General features: G+C 41.6%; 1 protein-coding gene across 3 annotated transcripts in view; it reads right to left on the minus strand.

Annotated features, from left to right (window-relative positions):
* Positions 1-771: 771 nt before the first annotated feature.
* The window catches only part of tbc1d22a (TBC1 domain family, member 22a), a 163355-nt gene continuing 151124 nt past the window's right edge, over positions 772-13002 (minus strand). For all 3 annotated transcript variants that reach the window (XM_066669788.1, XM_066669789.1, XM_066669786.1), the window contains one exon: positions 772-2456. In XM_066669788.1, the coding sequence (XP_066525885.1) occupies positions 2328-2456 (129 nt within the window). In that variant the 3' untranslated portion in view covers positions 772-2327. The remainder of the gene's footprint in view (positions 2457-13002) is intronic.

Here is a 13002-nt window from a genome sequence, read left to right on the forward strand (position 1 = left end):
AATTGTGTGCACAAAGGTGCTTGTATGATCTTGGACATGAGCCTAAGTTGTCTACGTCCAATGGAATGCAACAGTGTAATAAAGCCCTCAGCACTGGACTGTGGAGCAATGGAAGTGCATTCTTGTGACTGATGCAGAACTATCAATACATGTGAGATTGGGCGGCACGGTGGCTTAGTGGTTAGCACGTTCGCCTCCCAGCGCTGGGATCTTGGGTTCAAGTCCCATCTGGGTGGAGTTCCCATGTTCTCCCCGTGTCCCCGTGTCTGGGTGGAGTTCCCATGTTCTCCCCATGTCTGCGTGGGTGTCCTCCGGGGTCTCCGGTTTCCTCACACAGTCCAAAAACATGGAGGGTAGGTGAATTGGCTTCTGTCTAATAACTGTCCTGCTGTGTGAGTTAATGAGTGTGTATGTGAATGTCTGTCTGTATGAATGAGTGTGACCCCAGATATGGATTGGCGCTCTGTCCTGGGTGAAATCCTAGTCCACCTCCAGGTGGACGGTCGTTCCTGGTCGAGAGTACGCTGTGCGTTTGGCTGCCGCTTCTCGCCAGTGTGTGTGTGTGGATTGAGTGTTCTGAGCAGTGTGGATTGTAAAGCATCCTTGGGTGTGTAGAAAGGCCTGCTCGTGATCCAGAACTAATCAGAAAACATCCGTACCTGAGCTCTACAATTCTCTTGTGGCTAAATGCCACCAAATCCTCACAGAGTAGACTCTGTTACTGTTGGACAGCGTGTGCAGAAAGGTCAGACACAGTGCGGTTTGGTCATATATAGTATTTATTTACACATTTCTGTCTATTTACAGATCTTTGAAAAGTCATTGTTCTGTACACAAATTTAATTCAAGAACATTTCAGAAAACTTGTCAATCTTCTAAAAGCCATCGCACCTGAACATAGAGATCAGCGAAAACAGTTTAAATCTGGAATCTGGGACTACCCTCATACACCACCCGCCCAAAGGGAAGAACACTCCAAGTCTGGAGCTAAAGAAAACCAACAAAAAACAGAGAGAGAGAGAGAGAGAAAGAAAAACAGCACAGTACTCGCCCAGTAATGTTAGTCTTCGGACAGTGTCAGTAAGCATGGTTACTGTAAGTGTTTTTCAGCTGGGAGCTCTCGGCTCGGTGCAGCACTCACTAGAAGAAGAAATGGCAGCCCTGTGCTCCAGCCGAACACTAGGGTTTTTAACTGGCACAGAAATATAAAAGCCCGGCGAACATGATCAAAACGAGGCGCAAAGGTCGAATACTGCAAACGCCTGCTTTGTCGAGAGCGGACGGCCCTAATCACGCGTACTAACGACGGCGTCATGCAACAAGCATGGATCATCACGTCAAAGTTCAAAACCCATTAAAGGACAAGGCTAAATCGTTGGAGCGGCTATAACTGCACGCTCCAGCCACCTCCTGTGTTGTAGAAGAACTGAAGCAGCCAAATTAAGGCATATCTTGTTTAAATCTGGTATAAATAATAAAAATGAAAAAAGACTAAACAATGTGTTCAGGGAAATGAACATCATGGCTATTGTTCTAACACGGAGGCAGATATATTCACCCTAATAATGCATTCCATCTCACTTCCAGTTCAGCAGACTGGCTCCTGAGGTAGACCTAGGTTTAAATAAAGTGTTCTTTGATTCTACTTGCTGGGAGTTTTCTCGCACAGCTTCTACAACTGCTTGGATGAGTGTCTGTATTCTGTTCTCCTGTCTGAGTAATGCCTAATTATTGCCTTCACTGCAGTGTGCTCCTGACCAGCAGCCGTAACCATGGCTCTGCTACAGAGCCCAGTCAGTGCAGAAGCAAGTTTTTGAGCTTGTTTTTTTTTGCTTGGTGTAGAATAGTTGTGCCATTAGAGACTCCCCTCGCTACCCCTCACTTACACAGTGTCAGTACTTCCTTCTAAAATCAGGCTGGAGGCTCAGCGTTTTCTAATCAACTGCTAAAATCATTGCAGCCCACTTAAAACACTTCCTTTATCCGGAGATCTCAGCTTACCTTTCCAAAGCCAGGCTTTAAACGAGGAAAAAAACATCACTGTTCTTTTAGCATTTCGGAAAGGTTTAAGAATAGATCTTGGTTTGGCTTGACGGACAGGAGACGGCAGAGGTCTGGAGTGCTCACGTTATTAAGAACAGAGAGAGAGAGAGAGAGAGAGAACGGAGGAAGAGTAGGCGAGAGGGCTGTACATGGAATCAATCCCATAAAGACACGCTGCTTTTAAAGAGAATGTAATGAAGGGGCAGCAGTTAGGAGCCTTTGGGGTGGGCTTGGGGTGGGGGGCTCACTTCAGTAGCAGGGCCGTGGACGTCCCTCGGTCAGCCTCATCTCTTGTAGTGATTGGGCGCGTCAGCGAAGGCAAACTTCAGCCTGTAGGCTTCAGCCAGGAGTACACTCACCTCCTCATTGCCCCAGTGCATGGTGGGGAGGTTCTGCAGAAGGATCATCAAGCCCTGGAACAGACAAAAGAGAATCACAGGAGCTGCTTACAGGGTCCAGTAGCTCAGTCATACTTTGTATTTACATGTGTCGCTGATATAGGAGCTTTGTTTAAAATCAGAAATGTTCTGCCTTTAAAGCAACACTAGGTTGCACAGTTGCAGAGTGTACTGGTGCTTTTCCACAGCATGGTACCTACTCCACTTGACCCTTATCCTTTAAGCAAATCTGGTACCTGGAACTAGGTACATTTTTAGTCCCTGTAGTTCCCTGTAGCGAGCCGAGTATGGATCTAAAAACGACGAGAGTGGTCAATCATGACGAAATGCAGACATCCAGCACCAACATTTGTGATCCAGCACAAAATGTAAAACTCCATTGATTTATATGAACTGGGGCGCAGAGTGTTTAATCCCAAAAAACAACAACAACATGTGAATACACAATGACTAAATAACGCTTAACGTTACCGCCATCGCTCTCGTGGTTTGCAAAGCCTGGGGTTCCAGTTAGTGACAGTGTTTTGTGATGTCATCGTCTACATTTTTAATGGGTAGAAAACCAACCATGAACCAGGTCGAAAAAGCGAGTAGAGTCGTGCAGAGTAGGTACCGTGTCATAATTCACTTGTACTACACTGTCCTGAAAACAAGGGGGAAAGAGGCGATGGATGTTTCCTACACCCCCCTCCAAAAGTTACACAGTGCAGTTTCTGCAGTGCTGAGCCCCTGATTAGTAATGACTGATGTTCTATTCTCTTTATCACAGGGCAATAAAGCATTACAATGATTCTAAAGCTTTAATGCTAAGGTATAAAAGCTACCGAGTTTTCCTTTAAATAATGCAACAAAACAGCACAGCCTTCAGTGATGAAATGTTTGAGAAACTCAGCCTGCCTTGGCTTGCAATGACGAATGAAAAGGTAGAAGGTATAATGGTCTGATTAGAAGATTAATCAAGTACAAGTCCATAACTGATTTTAGCTGCAGCCCTAACACTTACACAAACACAAATCTTACAAAAATCACACTAGGGAGTACAGTGTTGCCAGGAGCAACGTCATGCCTGGCTTCTGCTGGAAGCAAGCAGAAGAGCGAGCGAGCGAGCGGCGGGAGACGGCCGTGCTTCACAGAACTGTTTATTTTTTATTTCGCCGAGGTCAAGCTGTGCCATCGCAGAGTGGCGGCGCACACCCCCAAATTATTTTAACTTTCAATCAGTGCGTCTTTGCCTTCTCAATCTCCCCGTCGCGCTGGTGTGTGAGCTGCCTGTCAAGCGGCTGGCGAGTGTCTCGGCGGCAACCAAGCGGTCAGGACCCCGTGAGGAGAAGCCCATTTCTCTTAGGTATAGAGAGCCAAGTCTAATTCACTCAAGCCGGCGCCGGCCCAGCTCCAGGCCCGGCAAACCCTCCAGTCAATGACTGCATTAGAGGAGCTTAGAGAGGAGCCGCAGCCTCAATCTCCCAGCCTAATTCACCTATCCTGCTGCCGTGATGAAGGGGAATGACTCTGCTTAACACTCCATCAGAGAGAGAGAGAGAGAGAGAGAGGGAAATAAAGAGGATGACGGCGAACGAAAGATGATGGAAGGAGAAATGGATATGATAGCATTTTTGGTCTTCAGATAGGCAGCGAATTCAAAGTGCTGAAAAAAAAAAACCACCCAGAAAATGTTTTTATTTACCTACTGGAAATAGACCAGTGAAATATGCAGCCTCCCCATGTCCCATATTTGTAAAACCTGATTAATATGTTTACTATATCTCCACTCTAATAAACCAATGTCTTAGACATCAGGCCCAGACGTCTTTCTCTAAGGATGCTTTTAGAAGTCTTCAATTCATGAACAAGAATTGTTCAAAAAATATTTAAATGAGTTTAAATGCAATTCTAGTGCTTTGTTGTGGTATTAGTCATTTTTTAAGCTTCAAGCTCTGGACTGAGTTGCCATTGAGCAAGGCATCAAACCCACAACTGCCCCTAGTGCACTAGAGTGTGTGTTTGTGTGTGTGTTTTCACTAAGGATGTACCGATACCACTTTTTCCCTTCCGATACCGATATTTCATGTTCAAGTATCTGCCGATACAAAACACCAATACCAACTCTATCTATCTTAACTACTCGACAGATACCAGTCTCAGTGTTCTTTGGCATGACTCAAGCTGGGGTTACACTACATGACTTTTAGCCAGATTTTAAATATATTTGCCTTGAAATCGCATTTCAGACGAGTCGCAGCATGTCAAACGACCCACGTTTGGATGTAGTAGCGTAGTGTAAGCTCTCTACCAACTCGAGGCTGAATGAGTCCCTTCAACAGCCAACAGGGCATAGAGTACAGAAAGTAAACAAAGGCGTGTGCAGTGGAGCTCTACAGTGGAGGACGGATTAAATGGTAAAACTATGAAAAACTACAGTATATTACATAGTGCTGGATGCACATGTCCCCATATAACGGGTATTATTATCTGTTACAGCCTTCATTCCAACGGAATTCTAATTTTCCTTTCCACCTTAAATGACGCATCACTGGTGCGCACTACCTCTAATGTTGTTTCTGAACCATTTAAGGTGGAACTGTGCTATTCTACTAATCTCCAGCTTCCACTGCAGTGTGTAGAGACCTCGCTGACTATGTTTTATGTTTATCTACACAGATAGAAGCACAACCAATAACTGCAGTCCGTATTTATCTGTGTCTCTAAGGAAACAGGAGTTGCATGATTGGTTTGGGAATTTGGGGTTGTGTAATGTGTTATCCCTAGTCATGTAGTGCATGTGATATATGCGCATCATTGGGTGTGTCCCTCTCTTGTGTTTACGTGCCAGTATCGGTGCAAAACTAGTGTTCACTGCCACAGATGGGTTAAATGAGGAAGACACGTTTCGTTGTATGTTGTACAATGACGAATAATTGCACATTACATTACACACAACTACACTGTTCTGTTATGAAATCATGTTGTCACTGAATAAAAACTGGACCAATACCCAGTGAAGCCTCAGACAACTGCCGTCAGGAGTCAGAGAACACAACCGGCCTCTCTCTCTCTGGTTGGATAAGTCATCCCCATCACTCGGTGTGATGCTCCTCAATGTGAGGTCTGTTATAGCTAACAGTAAAGTAGTGATCAGTTAGTGTTGGCTTGGCCACTGTGTTGCAGTTCTAAGACATACAGTGGGACTTCACAAGTCTCAGGAAGCATGTGGTAACCCTCACTTTCTGGGCATGGCAGCACTGTGCGACTGGAGGAGACCTAGGTGGCGTGGGAAACGGTAACACTCAGGAGTGAACTGTGGAAAATAAAGAGAAGAGAAAAGATAGATAGATAGAACTCTAGTCCTGTGTTCAGGAGCAAAGTCAAAGTGTCAAGTCTAAACTCTGTAAAGTTACGTGGCTCTAACTGCTGAATGAAACAGCTAGCTTTTTTTCAGAACATGTCAGAGCTCCAGTTGGAGAGCAGTAGTCTGTGTAATGTACTGAATGTCAGCGTAGTACTATCACAGTGCTGTTTTGCAATAAATATCTTCAACATTTGAAGAGCTGTTTATTCAACACAGCAGCTCACATAGTAAATGTTTATGCAGCTGTTATAACCACGGAAAGGCTTTCACATAATGGTCCAGTCGTATTCAAGAGAAAAGTGGGGACCTGGAGGATTTGACCTGAATTTTTCCGACCTATGCGGGGGTAGTTTTCATTTTGACACAGCTGCTTTACTCTGCAGTCTTTTGCTGTAGAGGATGACATCTTATTTTCTATTAGAAAAACAACCAAATGTATTTTTTCATCAAACTACGGAAATTATGCTGAAAAAGAGCAAAGCAAACAAACCAAAACAAATGAACTCAAACATTTCCGTTTAGAATTCACTGGGAGAGGGGTGCTGTCTCAGATCTGGGTGAAAATGACAGGTGAGTATGCAGCAGCTGTTAGAATTCTAACAGCATTTCTCTAATCTGTATTCAGCCAGGCAGCGCGTCTCCATCATTTTTATCAGCGTTCACACTCAAATGTTCACTCAAACACGCCGGCTCCCACAGGAAAAACAATGAGATAAAAAAATGAGGGGAAAAAAACCCCAACACACAGTGAGATAACATTATTAATGTTTGTATTACAGAAATGTTCATTAGGATATCGGAGAAGCTTTTCATTCTATTCACAGCTATTTCTGAAACAAATGCAGGAGCCAGGAAACGAGTCAGCAAATACAAATCAAGAGTGAAAAAAATGTTCCTGCCGGAATCTACCAGTGTGTATGTGCTGCTTTACGAACACCAGGACTAGTCCACTGAGATTTGGAAGGCTGCTTATATTCTAGCCTTTAAAGAGTATAGGTATAAGATATATATAAATAGAAGGGTGTACAGTGTAAAAGGAGTCAAAAATAATACGTAAAAATACATTAAAAAAAAGTCAAGAACGGTAGATCAGCGCATGTTATTCCACAATACATATTACAACGTGTATAAACTCATGAAAACAAGCCTCAAAACTGAAATTTGTTGGTTAAGATAGTGTCACAAACATGTGGCTGTATAATAGAGCATTGGCTTTAATACACCCAACACTGATGCACTAATCAAAGAGACAATGTGAGCTGAAATAACTGTGCAGCATTATATAAACACCAGTAAGTACATTACAAATCCCTAGTTTAGTAGGATTCTGAAGACAGGACATTCTTGTGTAGACTGTGCCAGGCCCATATCAGGAACTCCAGGTTTAAGTAGACTGTCTCTACAAACACTGTCTATCTGATACTGGGTTACCTAAAGTAATGCAAACACAAAAGTTAATTTTAATAGGGAGCAGGAACAATATGGGCTCATATTCTTCTGTTTTTCTCTCTTTACTTTTATGCAGAAAGCCAGAGGAAGCCTACAGCCCACACCATCTACCTCCGACCGTTCAGTACAATAATGTTTCTATGATTATTGAGTAGAGACGTTGAAACTGTTTAAAGCTCAAATAGCAGCCTTCCAAGAAGTGCGGAAGCTGCTCTGAAAAACAGAGAAAAAACATCCTGATTACTGCTACATTCATATAAAAAACATTATGAAAAAATATTATAACTTCATCTGACCAAAGTACAATTTGTATTGCCAAAAAAATAAATAAAAAAAACCCATCCATGTCTACTAGTGTTTGTATATGACAGTGATAATACACTGCCTTGTGATTCTGTTATATAGTGTACCTATAGTTTACACTGAAGGAGTAATTTGGCGCAGTTTCCAAAGGTTAACTGTCCTGGGGTCTGCGACATGCTTAAGTCAAAATACCACAAGGATCAAAGCACCGCTCTCCTTCAGTCTAAACAGCCCTGTTCAGAATCACCAGTTCCTTTAAAGCACCCGCTCCTTTAAAGGAACACTATGTAAGATTTGTGTTTTTTACTCCTGGCGCACCCCCTAGTGTAATTACAATTTACAGCACTGTACTGAAATGAATGGGGAGGGGGAAGGAGAGGGGTGGTTTCCTACCCTCCTGCAAAAGTTACATAGTGCAGCTTCTGCAGTGCTGAGCATGGAGTAGCAATTACAGACTATATTCTCCCTATTACAGCTCAATAGAACATCACAATGATTTTGATATTGTAATTTTACTGTAAAAATAATACATAGTGCTGCTTTAAATGAGAATGAGCCACAGCTCAGTTAAGTGCGATAGACCAGGAGTGAGGAGCAAGGAGCCGAATCTCTGGTCTTTAATTGTTTTTGCTTGGTTCTCTTTCTTTGTTCAACCCTATCTCTGACCTCTCACGTAACTGTGTGTCCAGGGCGGTGACTGGAGAGACTGGTGATTGGAGGAGGTGATTCAACATGAATATCTCTGAATTTTATGTAAGAAGTGACACAAAATCAGAACGGATGGTTTTATCCCATGGTGGTTGCTTTATCTCTGATGTCCCTAGGTTGGTAGGTGCCCCAGATCCTCAAATTATTGTGCAAATCCACTATTTATTTATCCTAATATTATGTTCCCCTTAAATGTTAATGAGTTCTACTGTCTGCTAAATGTTTACCCTTTTAGAAACATGAGGTACTGCTATTACAGCATTAGGATTAGTGTTACATAGAACAGTATACGTTATTACAAATCGTCTCTTGTCGGTCTGCAGGGAGTCAAAGCTAGAAAATAATCACACTTTTTGGCTTCCTTTCAGCAGTGAGAGGAGTCTGCCAGAGTGTTTGGTTGATTACATATCACAGGCTTATTTAAAGTCTAATACACTCACTGCTATAGGTCTGCTGACTTACTTATATAGTCTGTTCATTATGCACATGATTAGCAGTCTCATTTGGATTAAAGTCAATTAGCTTATCTATGGCTGGGTCACCTGTAAGTATTAAAAACAGCTTATCCTGCAGCTCTCAGAGCCTGCCCCCTACAGAAGGAATTGCTTACACAAATTACACATCATTTCACTAAATACAAATTCAGACTGTATTTTATCAACTTTTATGAACATGCCCAATGCCAAGCCTGGGTTAGAGGGGCATAAAGACCCCTGGAGCTGTGTGAAAGCAACAATTCCTGTCGCTCCATCATGACGCCCACCTGCAAATTTTGAAGTAATATTGATGAGACTGCGTCCGCAAACTGTTGGCCACATTTTTTTTTTTGGGGGGGGGGGGGGTGGGGGGGTGGGGGGGGGGTTATTTTGTAAGTACAGTGATCCTTCGTTTTTCGCAGGGGATGCGTTCCAAGACCACCCGCGAAAAACGAATTTCCGTGAAGTAGAGGAAAGGTATTTTTTATGTATTTAACGAGTATTTGGACTTTTAAAACCCTCCCTGTTACTGTTAACATCCCACCCTTTGCATTAAACAATCATTCTATAATGTTTTTCAGCTGGAACTACATGTGATATCCTACCAGTTTCTTTAATAGAGTCATTCCTAAGCTGTGATTTAGCGTCAGTAAATTTCACTCGGATGTGGACATGAACAATACATGTACTGTACGTAAAAAATACGTGTGAATGATATATTTTGTCACCTATAGGCCGAGTCTAATACATGTAAATATTAATGAAATATTTTGGCTATTCATCTTTCACGGTTTTCCTAGATTTTCCCTCAATATCCGCGATATAGCGGCCATAAACCCCCTTGAAAAAACCCGCAAAGTAGCAAATCTTCGAAAAATGAACCGTGAAGTAGCGAGGGGTTACTGTATTAACCTAGAAAGATTTGGAGACTACAATTGGCTTTGATCTAGTAGAGAAGAGTACATCTGCTATCCACATCTACTTGGCGAATTCTTCATTACAACTTTCACAAACATCCATTACATGTCATTAAGCCTGTATACAAGAAAGTCATCAACTACACATATAATGAGACTGTCCACGTGGTCAAATTAGATCAACTAATCAAGATGGTCATCATACCCCGGTTTACATCTAATAAGAAGATTAAGACGTTAATTACATGCAATGAACCAAGCCAAATAATTGTATGAAGATGATTATGTCATCTAATGATCTACATAGCTCACCAGCATGACTAATAGATCAGGGACAGGTCATTTGATGTGCATTTTAGGGACATCTGCATTCAACATAAACAAAAAACAAGCTTATGGAGGCTGAAGCAGAACTGCAGCCCAATTGTACGTCATTAATTTCTAAGCAGCGCTACTTTTAGATCAGGACAACCACAGGAGCAGGCTGGTATTCATGGGGCTGGTAGAGTACTGCAGTGACACTTACGTGAGGGTAGTGTGTTTGTTTGTGTTGTGCTGGTACGAGTGGATCGCACAAAACTTTTTTTTTTTTTTAATTATAAAATGTAAAAAAACTGAGTCTAAAAACCGAAACGTTGTGTAAAGAACCCACAAACCCTGGACCCGTGTTTCAGTGACACTACCACATTATAAAAATAATTATAAAAATATATAGTAATATAAAAATAATAGCAATAAGGATTGTATCATATACTGAAGACTAGTATATTTCACCACACTGTGTTTTGCTGCAGAACTGTCTCAGATCAGCCCTGAGCCTAAGAATAATCCTCAACTCTGTTAATATCACTGCAAAGCGAGGCCTCTTGTGACGTAATGCTTTATTTCTCCAAATTCAGTCAAAAGAAGCTCTCGATGAGGTCTATCTAAATGAACAGACAGCAGATGATGGCGTTCCCATGATATCTCCCACACTGCTCGTGCATATGCTGTGTTCCAGTGTGAGTACAATGAGACGGGACAGTACTTAATCAAATCACGCTGTTAAAGTGAGCGCCAACTATAATTACCATAAAGCACCAGAAGAAGCAAAAATGGGTGATTATCACAGTATTAGTAGTGTGAAAGCTTTCCGCGGTTTAAATGCCACAGACCCCACTGCGGAACGAGCTGGGTTGTTATTCTGAGGAGGAAAAATAAGTGGGGAAATCTTGAAGGATAATGACCACTACTTGGGTGAGATTCCCTTCAAAATCACCTTGTCTGTCGCCACCGTGAAATGTGTTTATATTGCTCTCTTCTGTTTGTATCTTATCTTGGGACTTGATTGAATTCTGCACTCTAACTGAAAGAAGCGTGATTGGTGCCGACCACAGTGGATTTCCAGCTGCACAGATAACGGCAGACGAGCGGCTCAATTAAGTGCCTGTTTTTTATTCGTGTGGCTGGTGAACAGCGAGACGTTCTCGGACTGATAAACTACCATCGCCAATGACAACTCGCTAATGACTGCTGCCGGCAAGTTTTTTGTGGGTAGAGGATGGTTTTGTCAGAACGTGGGGAGCGAGCTTTGTCAGCGAGTGTGTAACGTCGCCAGTTTCTAGACCCCCTCATCTTCTAGAGAAGCCCCCTCCCGTCCTGTCTTGAATTTGCCGGAATCAATCAGGAGCTCAAGAACAGAGGTGCAGTCACTCCATCAAACGGCAGCCGCAGCTGTTCATATTCCTGGCCTCAGATATTCGTGTTTTAAACCCCCATGCCATGAAACAAGTGGAGAAGTGTGATTGATCACATAGCCACTTTACAAACAGCTTTGTTTATAAAGGCTTTGGAGGGATGAAGACATGGTGGGTTAAGTCTAAGCTTTGGGGTACGTGGAGATCGGCTCTGTAATTACTTCCATGCCCCCTCTGTAGTGCTTTTTCATACTTTTTGTTGGGGGGGTTGTTGTATAAAGCGTTTCACCCTCCTCCTTTTCATTGAGTGTAATTCTGCTACAACAGCAACACTCCATCAACAGACTGTATTAAAGACCATTTACAGGGGGAGGGCTGCAGCTCACTCTGGAACAAGCATGGCTAAAGGATAATCAATCATTAGGAGCACCTTAAACAAGCCTCCACTTCAGGCCCAAGTTTGGACAAAATTGCAAGTTTCCTGATGAATGGGATGAGCATTCTATTCATCAGGAGGGGTCCAACTCATCCAATCTTTCAAGTCCCCTAATAGAGTCAACACTATAACTCAGTAACCAGCGTCCAGGGACGGCAAGAGAAATATGACCGCTACCATTAATCTCCAAAGATACTATCCTCCTAAAAAGTATGCAAATTATACTCTGCGTTTGTGCGCCTCATTAAATTTGAGGTTCTAAATTAATGAGCTAATGCAATCTTTGTACTCCATAAATGAAATCATTTGAAAGTACAGGCCAAAAAAAAAAAGAATCCATGACTGCATGTTCAAAACTTTAAATGACCTTTCTGAAGCATAAGCAGACCACTGTCAATTACAGTGTGGAGCACTTAAACGGTCAGTTAATCAAGGAAGATGACATTTAGTCTGCAGCATCTGACAGGCATTTAAAGTGCTGTAACTTCAAGTGAAAGTGCAATAAGGCTGTCAGTTTCTACTAATCCAAAACTAATGACTTCATGGTTTACACAATGCTAAATTCTGCCCAAATCAGTAAACATGTTAATGACAGCAATTAACAGCTTCAGGCTGACAATGCTGAGATTTCTCTTGCTTCAAAACTGTGTGTACATCTGTGATCACTTCAATTTAGAAGTGCAGGAAAAAAACAACAAAACAAACCAAAATAATCATCCTGCCAGATTTCTGTAATCCTGCAAAATAAACATCAGAGGTGACAAAAACTGCCAAAATACAAAAAAGGCTCTTAATTTTCTCAATAAAGGACTTAACAAATATCACAATGGTGCACAAATCTCATTAAATGTAATGTAGTTATTGAAATCTCAAACCTGGAAAAACATGGTGTACATAAAAAAAAGAAGAAGAAGGAGCAAAGAAGAAGATGATGATGATGAATAAATTCTTATTATTTTTACATAAAAAACTAAAAAATAATAAAATATATTCAGTCAAGCCTACTCAGTACAAATTATTAAGTATCTGAGAAAACACCTTAAAACTAAATTAACATATATTTAAAATATTTAATATTTTTTTATAGTCAATTATTAATTACTGTGCAGTCTTTGCATTCATTGCAGCTTTTGATATTCTCAGGAGAACTTGCTTTCGGTTTATTTTTACACTATTTTTTTATTTTGAAATTTTGAAATTGTGAAATAAATAACGTTCAGTCCAAAAAAAAAAAAAAGAATACAAACTTA

Source organism: Hoplias malabaricus, chromosome 4 (genome assembly GCF_029633855.1).
Source record: "Hoplias malabaricus isolate fHopMal1 chromosome 4, fHopMal1.hap1, whole genome shotgun sequence".
Lineage (NCBI taxonomy): Eukaryota > Metazoa > Chordata > Actinopteri > Characiformes > Erythrinidae > Hoplias > Hoplias malabaricus.